This window comes from Eschscholzia californica, unplaced genomic scaffold (genome assembly GCF_041429995.1).
Source record: "Eschscholzia californica isolate CP2 unplaced genomic scaffold, dmEscCali1.0.p SCAF_1, whole genome shotgun sequence".
NCBI lineage: Eukaryota > Viridiplantae > Streptophyta > Magnoliopsida > Ranunculales > Papaveraceae > Eschscholzia > Eschscholzia californica.
In genome coordinates, this window is record NW_028238198.1 from 82,360,556 (window position 1) to 82,379,282 (window position 18,727).

Below are 18,727 nucleotides of genomic sequence, written 5' to 3' on the forward strand. Positions count from 1 at the left end.
AAGTCCATGAGATAACTTAAGTTACTAACAACGTCAAAATTTTATGGGGAAAACATTAAACAATTGTTCTAACAACGAAGCATAAAAATTAAAACAATCACTTTCTCAATAAATCCAATTAATAACTAACTAGTTAAATTTAACAATAAAAGTTATTTATGACCAACTTTTCCCCCTAAAAGCGCGGGGACAATGTAACCCCATATCAACACAAGCGCAAAGAAAAGAATAAGAACGCAAGGTCTCCTTCCAATGGAACTCTTATCTTGAAGTTGATTCACTTGATGAACAGAAAACTCATCATTCTCAATTTCTTCTTCTATTATATAATAATTCTCTAACGAAGACCCATTCTTCATGAACGCCTCCATGAGATTTGAATACGCAATTCTTGCCAAATCTTGAAATTGCTTAGACACTATTTCTCCATCAACATCCGTGGTGACAGTGGTGGTATGCCCAACCTTGACTAATCCATCCATATACGCCTTACAAGAAGTTAAAATAGCTTCAGCACGATCACGAAAATACTGAGAAACAAATGCTTCGAAATTCTTGGGTGGGTTATTAAGGATTACTAAAATCGACTTACAACATAAAATATACACGTACTCCTTATAAGCCAATGATTGTTTTTGCTCATGTGGAAGATTCTGATTGGTATCAGGATGATTAAAAAATGGATTATCATTCAAAACAAGAGCTTGGATTGATAACAAAACTTGTAGTATACTTGAATAATTTGGTATCCATTTCTCACTATTTTCACCAGCCGCAGTATTAATAATGCTTATGCAAACATACCCATTATCATATAAGTTTGGATTCATATGAAATCCGAATGAATGATGATAAACTTTTGGTGGTGAATTAGGGTAATCTGAAGGAAATTGAATATCAAAGAAGAAGAGACAATCATGGTAAGGAGTACTTGATGGACCAATTATTACTGCTCTTAATAGATCGATACGTTCTTCGTAACCCCTAACAAAGATTGAATCAGGTAAACATTCTTCTAAAATCTTCCACTCTTTCATTATGTTTTTACATGTTTGTTTACTATAATTGACTTGTTTTGATGAACCACCATAATAATGATGATCACTAAAGGAGTTTTCAATAGATGGAATAATATCAAACTGCTTGAATTCTTCTTCTTCTCTAGTTGAGTTTTCCGCTGCTACTGATTTTCCTATATCTACTACTACTTCAATCATCCCTTCTTCATGATTTCTCATGTTTGCTTATGGATTACTAAACTAGGGTTTTAGTAAACTCTAAAGACGGAAGGTTTAGTAGTGGTACTAATGGTTCTATTTATATTGTTATTAATAAGATGGTTTTAGTAAACCCTAAAACAGAGTTCCCAAACAAAACAAAATAGGAAGTCGGTAAAGGAAGTTTCTAAGAGTTGTTTGTTTTCAGTTTTAAGATGATTCGTAAATATTCTTTTTAGGAAGTGCTAAAAACGAGACTAGAACCTTTAGTCTAGTTCCATGTTTAAGAACCGTGATAGGGTGACCGACGTTTTTTGGCGTGATAGGGTGACCGACCTTTAGTCCTTATTATTTTTGATATGTATCTTTTTTTTTTTTAAAGTCAAGTTGTTTCTGGAGATAGTTCAACAAAAAAAAAAAAGTTGTTTCTGGAGTCCTTGTTCATTCAATTGTTTTGTCTGTTAGTAGTTTGATTTTTTCTTTTAATCATGTGTAAAAGGTAAAAGTTTAAAATCTTCTGATGATTTTCAATACATCAAGAGGGATATGTTTATAATAGCTTTATATTTGATTACAACTAAAAGATTTAAAAAAGATTTTAATTTTATCATGAAATAACAACTTATTTGAATTTTGAAATATACAGATGAGTTAATACCAGACTTAGTCAATGCATTATCACTCCCTCTCCTCTCCTTCTCAAGCTAACAAACGGATCCTGAAGTGAGAGTTTGGAGCAAAGAAATTGATTTCTGGACTTTATCAAACCTTTCGTACAAACATCTGCAATTTGGGCATGAGTATGTATCGAACTTGTAAAGCACCTCGATTGACCCTCTCACAAACACGTGGTAGTCAAGGTCCATGTGTTTCGTTCGTGAGTGTAATATCAGATTGTGAGTCATATATGTGGTACTCACATTATCACAATGCAATGTAGGTGGCTCCTTCATATAATACCCAAGTCACGTAGGAGGAATTGTAACCATGCTATATATGTTGAAGTAACTCGATATTCAACTTCCGCACTCGAGCAAGATGCTTCTTTGAGAACCATAAAATAAGATGTGGACCGAGATATACACAACCACTTGAAATCGGTCGGCGAGTGTCTGGATCACCCTCTCAATCTGCATCAAAATAAGCAGTCACTTTTGAAAAAAAAAACTTTCTTGCTGATTATTGATTGGAGCAGCAAAAACTAATCCGCGACCTATGATAAGTCAAAAATGGGTTTATCCCACAAGTATACGGGGTCAAGTTATAATACTTCTCGGAAGTCCGAGGTCAATCCTCAAGGATAAGTAATTTCACCTTAAATCTTAAATTAACACCCCTTTCCTTAAATTGAGTTGATTTTGAAAATAGTAAAACAATAGCAAACTAAAGATGAACGGAGCAAGATGAGAAAGAAAAACCTAGGATTTAAAATCCACCATATTAGTTCACTTTCTAACACATGTAATTAGTCAACTAAGTCTCTTTCTTTATAACTCAACATTTAATACAATAAACTATATAAAAATTTCGGAAAATATTCTTGATAAAAACATTCTGTAATCATATATATATGGCCAGCGCTTTGGGGAAAGCTAAATAGTTTCCGGGGTGTGAAGACTTGGTAAAAAATTGATCAATTTTGTTTGACAATTTTATTTAGGGGGAAAGCAAAATACTTCTCCACCTCAGCTCTCTCTCTCTCTCTCCACCTCACTCCACTCTCTCTCCACCTCACCTCTATCTTCTCCGATTAGGTCGCCGGCCGGAAAATTTTCCGGCCGGCGACCATTAAAAAAAAAAATTTCACTCTCTCTCTCTAGAAACTCCGGCGAAGGGACCCCTTCGCCGGAGTTCCGGCCTGTTGAAGAACAGACCGGACTGGTCTGTTCTTCAACAGACCACTTCCGGTCTGGTGATGAACAGACCAGATCTGGTCTGTTGAAGAACAGACCGGGACTCCGGCGAAGGGAAACCCCTTCGCCGGAGTTTCTAGAGAGAGAGAGTGAAATTTTTTTTTTTCTTCATGGTCGCCGGCCGGAAAATTTTCCGGTCGGCGACCAAATCGGAGAAGACAAAGAGGTGAGGTGGAGAGAGAGTGAGGTGAGGTGGAGATAGATTGAGGTGAGGTGGAGTGTTTTTTTTTTTTCCCCTTAAAATTTATTTCCCCGGAAAATCTCTAAAATTCTACATATTCCCTTTAAAATTTCACACCCCGGAAACTATTTAGCTTTCCCCAAAGCGCTGGCCATATATATATAAAGACATTAATGCACAATCAAAAGGTTTAATTAATCAAATAACATATCTCAAAAAGATCCATTTAAGGATTCATCTACAACCCTATATATGAAATTAGCTATTCACTAAAGTAAATGGAATTACAAAAGAGATATGTATGAAAAGAAATCCCCAAAGGGGATCTAGATCCAAAGCTCTATGTGCCTCCAATTGATATCCAATCATTGCTCCAAATATTTTCAAGAATATTACCCCAAAAGTCCAAATGGTAGCTTTTTAGAAGATGAGAAAAGAGAAACTTAGAAGAAAAATAGAAGAAGAATAAACTTTAGAGAAGAAAACAGAGAGAAATAGGTTGTAGAAAAGAAATGAGAGAAGAAAATAGGTTAAAAATAGAAATTAGACGTAAAAATTAGAAGTAAAGATTAGAAGTAGAAAAAATCTGAGGAGAGAGATGGAGGTGGCTAAAAAAGTAGAAGAGGATAGGTTTTTTGGGCTAGAACTACAAGAAGAGGTAGAGGAAGAGAGGAGGAGCTTTTGAAACTTTATGACCTTTAAACCTATCACGCTCAGGGGCATGACTGAGATTTTGCAGGCCATGTGCCAAGTTTTAAAAAGATCCTTTATACGATAATTGAATAATAAAGAAATTTCATAAAAAAAAATTCATTTGAAAATTTTTTCCCCTGCCATTTTCTGAAGTAAAATCATCACTTATAATCATTCTGGTCAAAAATTCACTTTTGATAGTGAATGTTATAAATAAACTCATTTATCAACAAAACATAATATGTGTTATTTATTCTGACAAAAATTGAGATAATTTTATATGAGTGAATAATAAATTACACAAATTTAAAAAAAACTAGTGAAATTAGGATAAAAAATGAGTGAAAATATTATCTGGAGTTTTAGAATGTCGGAAATGATGTTGTCTTCTTTTAATTTCTTTCTATATATTGAATTTTGTAAATTTAGACTTGGTTCAATATAAATTTGGTGACTGAATAAGTATAGAAATTTTGTACTTAGGTCATAAGTTTTTTTTTTTTGAGAACCGATTACATTGTCGTTACAATTGGCATTGAATACATCAAAGATGTGATAAGCTTGCTACCCGCCCACTCAAACTCTAACATGAGCTGACCTATAGCCCACTCAAACTCTAACACAACCAGACCTATAGCTATTTATACCCTAATAATCCCAATTCAAATAACCAATAATTCCACCTTCTCCGGGATTCGAACCTGGGACCTCTAGGGGTTTCTGGAGTTTATGTCAACACCTAGTAACCACTTGGGCCACCAACCGTTGACAGGTCACAGATAATACCATAGTAGAGATACAAAATACAATAAAAAAGAAGGGTGGTTCTAAAAGCACCAGTCTAAAAGGCTTTTAGCGGGCGACCTCTATTAGCACCAGACCCAACAACTATTTTTTCTGTTAGCACTGTCCTAATCTGTAAGCAACTGGCCTCATCTAACCTAACCCTAACCTCCATCCACTTTTCACAATTAGAAAACAACTTTGGGAGGATACCTTCATTTTACAGATTTTATTTTATCCAAAAATAAAATCTCACCCGCTCTCTCTACCAGACTATAGGAGAAAGAATTAGAAAGCATGGAGATTTCCCATTGATTTGGGAAATCACCATCTCGGTTTCCAACTAATTTCTCTTACCATTTCTATAGATCTCACTCGATTTTCAACTTTATCGTTCGATTTCTTTTCTTCTCTCTCTATAATCTTTCTTCTATTCTCTCTTTCTTTTTTCTTAAAGAGAAAAATCTCTTTCTCTAAAGTTATGTATAGAGAGAAGAAAGATTTCAGTTCGGGATATTTCCTCGAAACCCATTTAATACCCAATCTGATAAATCAAAAGTACCATTTTTAGTGTTAAATTCACGATTATATTATAATCGGAGATGTAAACATAAAATAGTGACACGATATTTAACGTGGTTTGGTCGGATACTCATGACCTACATCCACGGAGAAATTACTTCATCATTAATAATCAGCACATACAACTGTGGGTGGGGTTGATCGGTTACATAAGTCGGACAACTCGATGAGATTGAATCCCAGAACCCTCTCCTATTTATAGATAACTTAGAGTTTAGGGTTTCTTAGTTTCTGATTACTAAACTAAGAAATAATATAAAATCTATTTAATATTATCATTAGATGGTTACAAAAGATATTCTGAATATATCATACTAAATATTACATATCTTCAAATATATTCTGAATTCTTCTTCATCGTCGGATCTCGTCCTCTCGATCTGTCACGTACATACACGTGTTACACACGTATATTATTTCTGGAACTCATCTTGACCGCCAGATCTATTATTTACGAATCGTCTTATATCATGTATCCTATCCCCCCCCCCCCCCCCCCCCCCCCCGCAAGTTGGAGCACGTAATTTTTGAAGTGTCCGACTTGGAGAGAGAAAAAATACTTGTTGATTCTTCGTATTCGTCTTCTTGCAACTCTTAGATCCCCCCACCCCGCAAGTTGGAGCACGTAATTTTTGAAGTGTCCGACTTGGAGAGAGAAAAAAATACTTGTTGATTCTTCGTCTTCTTGCAACTCTTAGATTGTGGATGCGTTGGAAGATGATTGAACGATGATTAAGTCACAACTAAAAAGTTGGTAGGTGCGGTCAAAGATTGAACGATAATCAATGACAACAAAATAACATGTATTGGTGTCATTTATATAAAGTTGGTCATTGTTGTGAAAGAAAATTTCGACAACAAAAGGTTGTGATGATCAACATCTTGTTGTGTTTAAAATTGACAAGTCAAAAATTGCCTAATAAGTGTCAACAAAATAATATTGTTGTATTGAAAATCGACAAGAAAATCGTTGTCGGTGATGGGCCTAAAAGGTTACCCTAAATAGGTCACCACCCGCAAGTATACGGGCGTCAAGTAATAATTCCGGTAAGACCGGTTCGTTCCTCAGAGACTAAGTGAAACCTATTCTAAAACTAGGAAGTAATAAGATTTTTCAAATGTTTTGATTTTGGTTTTAAAATAAAATATATAAAATATTAAAACAAATAAAAAGATGAACTCAAATGGGGGGATGATCTATGGGTCCAGAATCTATCCACGGAACAACTCTAAAGGTGAACTAATGAGTCAACGAGTTACTTTTATTACACGGGCTTTAAAACATGAATGGTCTAAAGTCCGGAAGATATCTTCCTTAAAACGATAAAAACTAAAGATACATGCATCATTCCCTATATACTAATTACTCGATTATTATGCATCAACTGAGAAGTATAATCCATCAAAGCATTTTTATTCTAAGCATGGAATATCAACTTAAGAAAGATGAATAATGAAGGAACTAATCAATAATCAAGAATAACGCAAGTTAGACATGAACGACCAAAGGATTACTTGACTCGAATTTAATCACACCTAAAAAGTAAATAACAACATGGATTTCATCAAACACCATAGATAAAGAGATTTAGCTAATCAAACTCATCAGAAAGAATCTCATTATAAAAATTAAGAGCAAAAGATAAGTAAGGTAGATATCACCCAATGTTAAGCTTCCATGATTATGAGGAATGAGATGGATAGTTGATGATGAGATTCTCTCTCACAAAGAAATATCAATAGTACAAATATCCTCCCTCTTCTCTATGTTCACTCTTTACAATCCTCTCTCAATACATTAACCTCTCTCTCTCTCTCTGTAATTTCTCTCTCTCTCACAAAGAATGAAATACAAAAAAAACAGAAAAGAAGTAGATGATGATAATGGTGTTCTGGTTTTCTGTTCAAGCATAGATACTCTCTCTCTCTCTCTCTAATGTTTCTGTTCTAGTTGAGCTCTTGAGAGGTTTTGACCCCCAAATCCGAGATGAGCCACTCTGTCCCTCTTCTTCCTCTTAAATAATCACCAAACAGAATTCGAAATCCTCCTTTCTTTCTTTGTTCTTTGAAAATCTTATAATTTCCAAATCTTCATCTACCTTCCAACTTAATAAATATCTCATGGTATCTCTAAAATAATCTCGATCTTCAGACTCTGTAATACGAATCTTGGCAACTTCTAAACTCCATTAATCTCTCTCTCTTCACTGTAAATTTCGTGAGAGTGTGAGACCGAAGAGGAAAGAAAATCCTCTCCATATCTGTGTTCTTACCTTTCTAATTAGAAGCTTGCCTTAATCAGAGAAGAGATAAGGAAAGGACTGCCCAAGATAGAGGAGAGAAAGAGAGAGAAAATACGTGAGCAGTGAGATGTCGGTCACGGGTATTGCTTGCTCTGTTTCCAATCTATATCCTTCTCAATCTGTTTCCAATTAGGTTGGCAAAGATAAGGAAATAAAATATTAGTTTAAATGGAGGATGGGAGAAATGGTAGGGGATAACCAATCAACGTGTAAGTAGCTTTAATAAGGGTGGCTATGGTGTTTCACACGTGAATGTTGGATTGGTTATGGTGTTTCACACGTGAATGCTGTTGGGATATGGAATTTTGCTACACCATCAAAGTTTGATAGGCTATACGTATAAACGTTGGATCTACCGCACCGTGCCATGTGTCCTCCTCGAATTATGGTCAACTAGATATGACCAAAAGTTTGACCCGAACTAACTCTTTCATCCGGACTCCGATTTGACTCCCGTTTTCGCCGATGGATTCGTCTTGGACTCATCTCTCACCCGAGCATCAATGTCGGTCAGCACAAGAACTATCAAATCTCCAAATTACCAAAATGCCCCTAATGTATCAATCTCCCGATTTTAACCATTTTCTGTGCTCAATTCCTTAGAAACCACCTGAGTAAGAGAAACAAGTAATTCATCAGAGTAACTGCTCGAAATTGACTAACTAACCCGAGTTAAGAGATTCAAATGAGGCATTTTTATGACTCATCAAACATCCCCAAACTTAGATTTTGCTAGTCCTCGAGCAAAACAGAAAAATAAAATCAAGCCCAGCTCACCACTTTCGTAGGGAATCACGATTGCACTTAGCACGTGCAACAAGCCGTTAAACCTCTAAGTTACCCTAGAGGACGAGTTTTGTCTCGTGAGGGTTTCCAGTGAATATACCCACAAAATTCAAGAATTTCAAAAATGCAGAAGGGTTTAAATATGACATGGACTAAAAATATTTATCCGGTAGACTTTCGAAAGTTAATAGAAATGAAATCCAAGTCGCCAAACCACACAATTGCTAAAAATCCCTTCACGAGTAATCAAGACCCGAAGTGCACATGACCAGCCAATATAAATATCATTTCGGTTTAGAACAGACAAGACTTTGATTACCCTCTCAATACATTTCGCCTCGACTACTGCCTCACGGTCATACACTCAAAAATTAAAGTCACTCAAGAATGGTTCACTCTATGTGTTAGTATGAATATGAAGGAAAACTCAACACATGAAAAAGACGGACTAAAATTTTGTGGACGACTGATCTCAAAGAAGGAAACAACCACTAATACGGAATGGGGAAGCTAACCAACTCTTCTCACCTGATCTACTTTCTAACAATGCTTCCTAGAGGTCAATAGACACTAGGGATAAACTAGAACTCCTGAGAACTCGTCGTCTTCAAATCTTCAAGAACTACTTCAAAGGATAAACACTTAAACAAAACTACACAAACACTTTCTTTTTCTTTTTTACTTTTTTTTTCTCTTTTTTTTTTTTTTTTTTTTTTTTTTTTTTGATATACTTCTAGTAATAAAACTCAAAATAATACTTTCTTCACATTATTCTTTCCTTGGTAATATTCTCTTCATTTTGCTTCATGCCTTATTCTCAGGGTTCTAAATGATGGATGAGGTTCCTATCTTCCTCTAGTTGACACTGCTTTCAAGTTTCTCAGACTACAAGAGAAAGGTTCGCTTCCTGATGACATCCCTAGTGGTTGTAAAATTTGAACTCAGGAGATCAAATGAGTTCTTCTTTCAATATTGCGAGGTTGAGTAGCTCTTCACTCTACTCGGAATTAGCTCAGAAGAGATCACTCAAAACAACAAGAAAGGCTCAGAATCTCACATAGGTTAAGTCTCCACTAATGATCGATTAAGTTCACTCAGAAAAGTCTACTCTTCACTTATCTAACACTCACATGGCTAGTGCACAAACAACCTCAAGACTTGAAATTCGTGGAAAAACCTTTAGCAAAAGTGTAGCACAACCAACTAGACTCTATAACTATTAACAAGCAAAAATAACTAGACTCACATTTTCAATCCAAAAATTAAAAATTTTGAAAAATTTTAAACCCTTTTGAATTTTTGAAATAAGGACTTAGCAAAAATTTCAATCCCCTATCCCCAAACTTAAACCGAACATTGTCCTCAATGTTCTGAAGACTATGCAAAAATAATAGGATGTAAGGAAAGATGTTACCAGATTCGGAAGTCCTATGCATGGGTTGCCTCCCAGAAAGCGCTAAGTTTAACGTCTTCAGCCAGACGAAACAGATGACTCGAACAAATAGAAAGAACTAACCTACTGGATTACAGATATGTGTTTAACTGTAAACCAATATTCGATACATCTGTGGGTCCACCCAAAACACAAAGTTTTCAGTGAACGATAGTCTCACATCTTTGTGAATTGCAGAGAGTGCATGTGAGACTATTAAAGATGAGGGGCAATCCCCAAACTTAGTGGATGCACAGTCCACTAAGTAACTATAAATACTTGGACCAATGACTAGAAAGTCATCAAAAGGATCGACATAACAATGAAGGGCCAATATATCCGTCGAAGGCAGAAAGTCATCTGCAAGCTTAGTGGATAGAATATCCACTATTTCCATAGACGTTCTAGAGGAGACATCTGAAGTGTCCCAAAAGGGATCAACAACCGAGTCTGAGACCATGTGAAAGGTCAAACTAGACTCTAAGGGTAAGGCAATATGCTCGGGGACCAGGTCAAGGTCCATGGTTTCCTTAGGTACACAGTCTGACAAAGTATCTAACATGTCTCTAACGTTATCAATGTCCTCAAAGACATCTGAAGCCTCGCAGTCAGGTATAATATCATGCCTTCCTAGAATTTCATCTAAGGCTGACTCCTTACAAATCTCAAATGTCGGAAAGTTCAGAATAGTGTCATTCCCAAACTTGCTCATAGAGCCATCATCTTGAATATCAATGTCTAGTGTAGTCCTATCATGGTGAGATGACATAGGTGGAGGAAGCAAGACAACAAGGTCATCAGACCTTTCAGGCTCTAGGGTATTATCAGTAAATTCATCGACATTTAACTTAGTACTAGGGTTAGACGTATTAACCTCGTCATCGTACCTAGTACCTTCCTGAGTTTGGGGTGGTGAACCCCCTTCCTCGTCGGCGAATAACTGCGACTTAAACATTTTCATCTGTTGAGCCAAGGACTCAGTATCCTGCTGCATTTGAGTCGCAAATTGTGACATAATCTCAATAAGACGACTCTCGGACTCTGATCGAGATCTATCTTCAAGAGTCTCCTCGTAATAAGGTTCGCTAGTGTAATTAAACGTAGACTCTTGATAATAACTTCCTCCGTACATATTAGGATCATACCTGTCTCTAAAGTCATTGGTCTCAGAATAGTGTGGACAATAAGGTCTCTCATATATATTTGGCGTCGGACCATATCCATCGCTAATCGGACCATCTCTACACATTTGCTGATAATCTCCTAATGTCATATGAGATCGATCAGGCTCATATGGTCTACTCCACTCACTAATCGGACTGTTTCTAGACATTCGTTTATAATCCTGAAATGTCATACCCGGTCGGTTAGGCTCGTCTCTACACATCTGTTGGTACTCTCCTAGGGTCATACCAGTTCGGTTAGGCTCAACTAGCCTATTCCCCTCGTTAAGTCGTTGACAATCTCTTAGAGTTGTACCACGTTGGTTAAGCCAGTCTTTACGCAACTGTTGGTATTCTCTTAAGGTTATATTAGTTCGGTTGATGACGGGTCCCTTTAGATCAAGGTCATCATCATCAACAGGGTACGTCCAACCATTAGAAAAATGCGCCATGATGGTCAGGCACGATCACAAGATGGGAATTGACACTTGCAAAAACTACACTCGATTCCTTTTTATTGGTCCTTTTTTTTTTTCTTTTTTTTTTAACACGAAAACCGAGGAAGCACTACGAAGATCTTATGAAAAGTACCCACTAACAGGGGATTCGTGGGTGATTAGAGAAAGTTACCTCCCGTTCGAGACGGGCGACGACCTTTGAGGACGACCCGGGCCACTCTTCCCTCAAGTGTCCGAACCCGAGGCTTCGTTGGATTTTCGGTTACAATTTATAAAAGCCCTCCAATTTAGGGTCAAAACAAAAGAAAGTACTAAAAAGTCTAAGTCTCTCCTCACCAAAATAAATACAAAAAAATAAAAACAGTAAATTTCTTCTTTTGAGGTCCTCCTCCTTGTTGCGCCTTCTCTTCAGCTCCTTAGTGTTCTGCACACCAAAACCAGAGAAGCAAGTCAAAGTATCCAAAATTCAAAACTTACCAAAAATAAAAACTTTCCAAAATTAGAATAAATTTAAAACATAGTCCCCGGCAGCGGCGCCAAAAACTTGATGGGCCTAAAAGGTTACCCTAAATAGGTCACAACCGTTTTGACATGAAAGTGGGGCTAATAGCCATCCAACAGTTTGGTTTCCCAACGATTTCATCAAAAGAAAGAAAATGGAGTTGGATGAAAATGGAGTGAATCCAACTCTTCGTGGCTATTCACGCCTCCTTCACGCCAAAAAGTATTGTAGGCCCCGGCTTAAGTACAAATTGTGAGATGTCCCATGTGGTCATGTGTTATCCGGGGGGCCTACAACACTTTGGTCGGGGTCTTTAGCCACACCCTTATCAACAATGATGGATGGGCCCGTAGTCATATTGGGTCAACGTCTGTTTGGACGATATTCGGATGGCCAAAATCAACCAATACCTTCGGCTGGATTATTGTTTTTGTGATGTAACGGACATGACTCACGAGTGAAGGACTCATTTACAGATTCAAGATCTACGCAATTGGTGTTAATATTTCATCGTTTATATATTTTTTTTTGTTGAAAACATCGTTTATATATTTGATATGGAATAATCAATCTTAATTGGTTCACCTAAAATTATATGTATATATTGTACCCGATAATAGTCTAACTCGTATAAACGTAAACTTAATTGTTAATGATCATCAACACTTGGTTATCAAGTGGGTGAAAGTGTTGACATAAACTTTAAAACCTAGAAATTCCATGTTCGAATCCCATAGGAAGTGGAATTCATGGTTATTGAACTTGGGCTATTAAAAGTATAATTAGTGAGTTTGTTCGGCTTTAGGCATCTTTATTATGCCTCTTTCATTTGCAGTTTAACTTCGGCGGTTATCGTGTCTATCACATCTTGATGATGTATCAATGTCATGTAATGACTAACACAGAACGTAATCCATCTCAAAAAAAAATTGTTACTGATCGAAGACTTTCGAGATCCCACTTTTAAGTAAAAGAGTGTAGGGAAACTCTAACTTTGAGAACTATGAAGTTTGGAGAAAGAAAGAAAGAATAAAAGTGGGTGGCTACCTCTGCAGCGGAGTGTTTTTTAGGGGGTTGGTGGCGCAACCTCCTAATTTCTCTCCCAGAGCAGTTATTGACGGCTTTAGGGTTTGAATTTATAGTTTTGATGCCTATTTTCCTACATTTCTTCTATTTCTCCCTCAATTTCCCTGATTAACTGTAAATTTTATGTGCTGATGCGATTTGAAATGTATAGATCTGGGATTTGAAACATATTTTATGGAGAATATATCACTTCTTCCCTCATTTTTATCTCTTTTTTCCTTCTGATTTGGCCCCAGATCCAGAGAAGCGATCATCTTCATATTTTATGGAGAATATATCACTTCTTCCCTCATTTTTATCTCTTTTTTCCTTCTGATTTGGCCCCAGATCCAGAGAAGCGATCATCTTCTAGGGTTTTATTTCTCATGGTTTTCTGAAGTTTTCTTTCTCATTCAATTTCTCAATTTTCGGTTATTTGGGCGGTTACTGTCCAAATAATTGAGAGAGAGATTATCAAACTTGTCTTCTTCAATTAGAATCAGATCGATTGAATTCATCATCAATATCTCTGTTTTGATTATGTCAACGAAGTTAGTCCTTTCTTAATTTGGGTTTATATTAATTTGGGTTTCTATTAATTTCGTTATTTGATCAGATTTTTTGTGGGAAAGAAGTTTGAATCGCAATCACTTCCTGTTGGTTTTATCACTGTGGGCCTTTCAATAAATCTGAGTCTATAATCATTGGATTGAAGAAAGGAATCACCTTCTCTTTTAGAGAGAGAGAAACAACCGAGTGGGGTTTTAGCTTATAGGGGTAGTTCCATTATAGTGGCGGTGATGGGAGTGCGATTGGATTTGTTGCTACATCTGGTGGGGTTTGGTGATGGTGGTTTGGTGGAGGCATGGGATCTGTGGTGATGTTTAGTGATTGTGGTGGTGTTAGCGGCGGTTTCCCGGCGATGGTGGCGGTTTTCAGGTGATGGAAACGGTTTTCCGGCGACATCAACAGTTTTCCGACGACATCGCCAGTGGTTGTTTCAGTTTCTTTCATATTTTTTTGTTAGACCTTTAGGGTCTCCTTTCACGGATCTTTAGGATCCTTTTTGTCAGACCTTTAGGGTCTCCTTTCACGGATCTTTAGGATCCTTTTTGTCAGACCTTTAGGGTATTTTTTCTCGGATCTTTAGGGTCCCAATAGTGTCTGTGTCTAGTCCAATTTCTTTCCCTTCATGATGCACTTTGCATTTAAAGGTATGTAACTCTCTTGAAGTTTTCAGAGGAGAGAAATAAGAATGTAATATCATCCATGTAAACATTGTGATTTGTATCACTTATGAAATGAAATGGTTTCACTTGGATTCAAAAAAAAAAGAGAACCCTGAAGTTTCTTTTGAGTACTTCTTAGGGCTTGAATATTATCAGTGACTCTACTGGGCACGTGAACTTATGGACTTATCAAAAATGTTCTGGGAGCAAAAAGTACTACTTCTAGTCAATTCTTTTATAGGGTTGATTCTATTTTGGATTTAAAACAAGATCGCTGATTTAGGGAAATAAGAATATTATTTCAGGTGAAATTTTTTCAAGAAAAGATGTAAAATTCAAAGTATTTTCCGGGAACTTTTTTAATGGAAAATAAATATTTCTTTTTCTTCTTCAATTCCGGCCACCACCACCACTGTTTCGTAAAACCTTGAAAACTCTCTCTCTCTCGAAACCCTAGTTTCATAAAACCTTGAAAACTCTATCTCGCTCTTGTTTTTTTGGAAGAGGGTAGAATTGTATTCAAGAATTGCAAAGGCTGCAACTCTTTGTTGCTAATGATCATCTATGTCTTTGGATCAGTTTCAGTTGGTGATTTTAAACCTAAAGATGAGCAGCTCTGGTTTGCTTAAACAGGACTATTCACTGTCTAAAAAAGGAAGTCTGATACCCTTTTATTGTGACAGCAGTTATAAATTTTTATGGTAGTGACGAACTGATGATGTAACATCCATCTGGATACCAGACTTTTTGGTCCTTGATCTAGACAACATAAGACCCAAGTCCACTAGCCTAGTTCCACATGATACAAGGTTTATCCTCGGCATGGTTTTACCGCCCCAGGCTTTTCCATCCGACCGATCTAGGCGTCAAACTCACCCAAAAGGAGTAAGCTGATATCGATGACCAGGTGTTTTGTTTGTATAGGTCTGGAAGGTCTTCCGAAGCAACGTGGGACTAAATTTTTAGGGGTCTCCCCCTGCTTGTCCAAGACTTGAGTACCTGACTTTGTTCGAGAAGATAAGTTTAGCAATATGTATTTGACAAACCAACGGCTTAAAAAGTTCTGACTTTTAAAATCAATATCTCAATGTGATGAAAGCTTTAGCAGAATGGTTGTTCTGCCAACAACTGCTAGTCCAGTTGGTATTGGATGTGTATTTTTGATTTATTGAACTTGGATTATTAAAATTAAAATTAGAGTTTGTGTTCATTTTTCGGTATCAATCAATTGTGTACTTCCACTGAAGCTATCTTCGACGAGTTTACATCATATAGTTGAAGTATGATTAGAAAAGAAAAAGAAACAAATAGTTCAAACTTCTTTCGTGCCTAAGAACACTAAATTTGTTTCATAAGTTCTTGTTTTGTCCTTTAGGTTAATTAACCATTCAAATTGACCATTGATTTTAGTAGAAGTAGTATAAACCAAAGCAATCTACGCCATCTTTTCACATTAAGCATAGACAATAGTGTTTTTCCTGGCATCACTCGGATGTATAATGAGATGCTGAAAGCATAATCTAATCTTGACGACAGAAAACTTACACAAATAAAGTCAATGAGGTAACTTAAGTTACTAACAACGTCAAAATTTTATGGGAAAAACATTAAACAATTGTTCTAACAACAAAGCATAAAAATTAAAGCAATCACTTTCTCAATAAATCCAATTAATAACTAACTAGTTAAATTTAACAATAAAAAGTTATTTATGACCAACTTTTCCCCCTAAAAGCGCAGGGACAATGTAACCCCATATCAACACAAGTGCAAAGAAAAGAATAAGAACGCAAGGTCTCCTTCCAATGGAACTCTTATCTTGAAGTTGATTCACTTGATTAACAGAAAACTCATCATTCTCAATTTCTTCTTCTATTATATAATAATTCTCTAACGAAGACCCATTCTTCATGAACGCCTCCATGAGATTTGAATACGCATTTCTTGCCAAATCTTGAAATTGCTTAGACACTATTTCTCCATCAACATCCGTGGTGACAGTGGTGGTATGCCCAACCTTGACTAATCCATCCATATACGCCTTACAAGAAGTTAAAATAGCTTCAGCACGATCACGAAAATACTGAGAAACAAATGCTTCGAAATTCTTGGGTGGGTTATTAAGGATTACTAAAATCGACTTGCAACATAAAATATACACGTACTCCTTATAAGCTAATGATTGTTTTTGCTCATCTGGAAGATTCTGATTGGTATCAGGATGATTAAGAAACGGTATCCATTTCTCACTATTTTCACCAGCCGCAGTATTAATAATGCTTATGCAAACATACCCATTATCATATAAGTTTGGATTCATATGAAATCCGAATGAATGATGATAAACTTTTGGGGGTGAATTAGGGTAATCTGAAGGAAATTGAATATCAAAGAAGAAGAGACAATCATGATAAGGAGTACTTGATGGACCAATTATTACTGCTCTTAATAGATCGATACGTTCTTCGTAACCCCTAACAAAGATTGAATCAGGTAAACATTCTTCTAAAATCTTCCACTCTTTCATTATGTTTTTACATGTTTCTTTACTATAATTGACTTGTTTTGATGAACCACCATAATAATGATGATCACTAAAGGAGTTTTCAATAGATGGAATAATATCAAACTGCTTGAATTCTTCTTCTTCTCTAGTTGAGTTTTCTGCCGCTACTGATTTTCCTATATCTACTACTACTTCAATCATCCCTTCTTCATAATTTCTCATGTTTGCTTATGGATTACTAAACTAGGGTTTTAGTAAACTCTAAAGACGGAAGGTTTAGTAGTGGTACTAATGGTTCTATTTATATTGTTATTGATAAGATGGTTTTAGTAAACCCTAAAACAGAGTTCCCAAACAAAACAAAATAGGAAGTCGGTAAAGGAAGTTTCTAAGAGTTGTTTGTTTTCAGTTTTAAGAATGATTTGGAATATTCTTTTTAGAAAGAGCTAAAAACGAGACTAGAACCTTTAGTCTAGTTCCATGTTTAAGAACCGTCATAGGGTGACCGACGGTTTTGGCGTGAATAGCCAATTAGCCATCAAACAGTTGATAGCATTTGTGTCATTATTTTTGATATGTACCTTTTTTTTGGTCAATTTAGTTGAATGCAATGAATGCGTTAAATTTCAAGTCTACTCTCAAATGAAAGTACTAAGGAACTTCAAATATATATGTTTTCATTTACATGATTTCTGGAACTTTTTTCTCTATCCTCCTTAGAATTCCAAAGTTTCTAACTTATCACATAGTATTATAAACATGAATCAGAAGTAAAAATAAATAGAAACACCATTAAGTTAAGAGGAAAACCAAAAGATCTACGATTCATTATTCATTATGTGAAAGACATAAAGAAACAGACAACCAAATTACAACATTAATCCAAGAACAAATTCTCAATATAAATTTAAAAAATCATGATAAAAATAACAAAAAATGAGTAAGAGATCCAAATTTTGGGGGGTAAATGAGAGCCCAATCTATTTTCATTCAAAAATGTGAATCAGGTTCAAATGTCAGAAAACAATATTTTTTCCTGGTTTTATTTTTGTTTCCTCCCCTTCTTGCCCTTGGACGGGATATTTCTCAGTTTTCTGACACTCTGACGCTAGACAGCGAATTAATTAGTTTCCCGTACATGACGTCACAACCGAAAGACATTCGAATTTTTTAAAATTTCAAAAATGGCGCCATTTTTTACGAAATTTCGGCCATTTTTTTTGGATCCCGCCCATTGTATTCTGTTTCAGTTCCTTCTTTGTTCCTATTTAAACATCCAAAGATCTTCTTCATCATTCTTATTTTGTTTCACATTTTATCTTCTCCATCTTTTTCAATCTCTAAAAACATCAAAGTTCCAGTTCTTTCTCTCTCTAAAAGTTTTATGTTCTTTCCGAGTACTGAGGAAAACCAAAAGATCTACGATACATAGATAACTCATGAGCAAAGACTGAATTAAACTAAAGTATGAACAAACTTGCCAAAAAAATACGATAATGTTAAACAACGATTGATTCAATCTCATGTGTTCACCCCAAGAACAAACCATTGCTATAACATGGAAGATTATTATAACACCTTTCAGTCCTAACCAAAGACCAAAAAGGGTTGGGTAATTGGGTGTGTAATATGCAAATCAACACTTCTGCAGATATAGGAAGTTGGAACATTCAGCCAAATAACTTCCTTATCGGCAATTCAATCCAACTCTCCTTTAGACTCGAGTTAATGAACTATCAATTGCCTTCCTTTCCTCAAGAGATAAAAGTAGCTTCTTCCTGGTAAAGACCTCTCACTAAATTGACTTTCACTCTACTACTAATTCGTGATACCGTCTCTGATAAATTCGTATCCCATCTCTAAGAATCTCAGTACTTGTGAAGAGGTAACCTTCTGTTCGACATCAAGCTCCAG

At 36.0% G+C, this 18,727-nt stretch overlaps 1 protein-coding gene and 1 pseudogene across 2 annotated transcripts; both read right to left on the reverse strand.

Moving 5' to 3' along the window:
* LOC147569978 (putative ubiquitin-conjugating enzyme E2 38 pseudogene) lies at positions 1–1,279 on the reverse strand (annotated as a pseudogene). Its single transcript, XR_015238901.1, has one exon. The product of XR_015238901.1 is annotated as a putative ubiquitin-conjugating enzyme E2 38 pseudogene (transcript).
* Positions 1,280–16,012: 14,733 nt separating this feature from the next.
* Positions 16,013–17,035, reverse strand: LOC147569979 (putative ubiquitin-conjugating enzyme E2 38). Its single transcript, XM_086653331.1, has one exon. The coding sequence runs from the start codon at positions 17,033–17,035 to the stop codon at positions 16,013–16,015; it is 1,023 nt and encodes a 340-aa protein (XP_086509457.1).
* Positions 17,036–18,727: the final 1,692 nt, after the last annotated feature.

Coding starts and splice junctions, on each gene's coding strand:
- LOC147569979 (XM_086653331.1), bottom strand. CDS start 17,035: ATGAGAAATTATGAAGAAGGGATGATTGAAGTAGTAGTAGATATAGGA.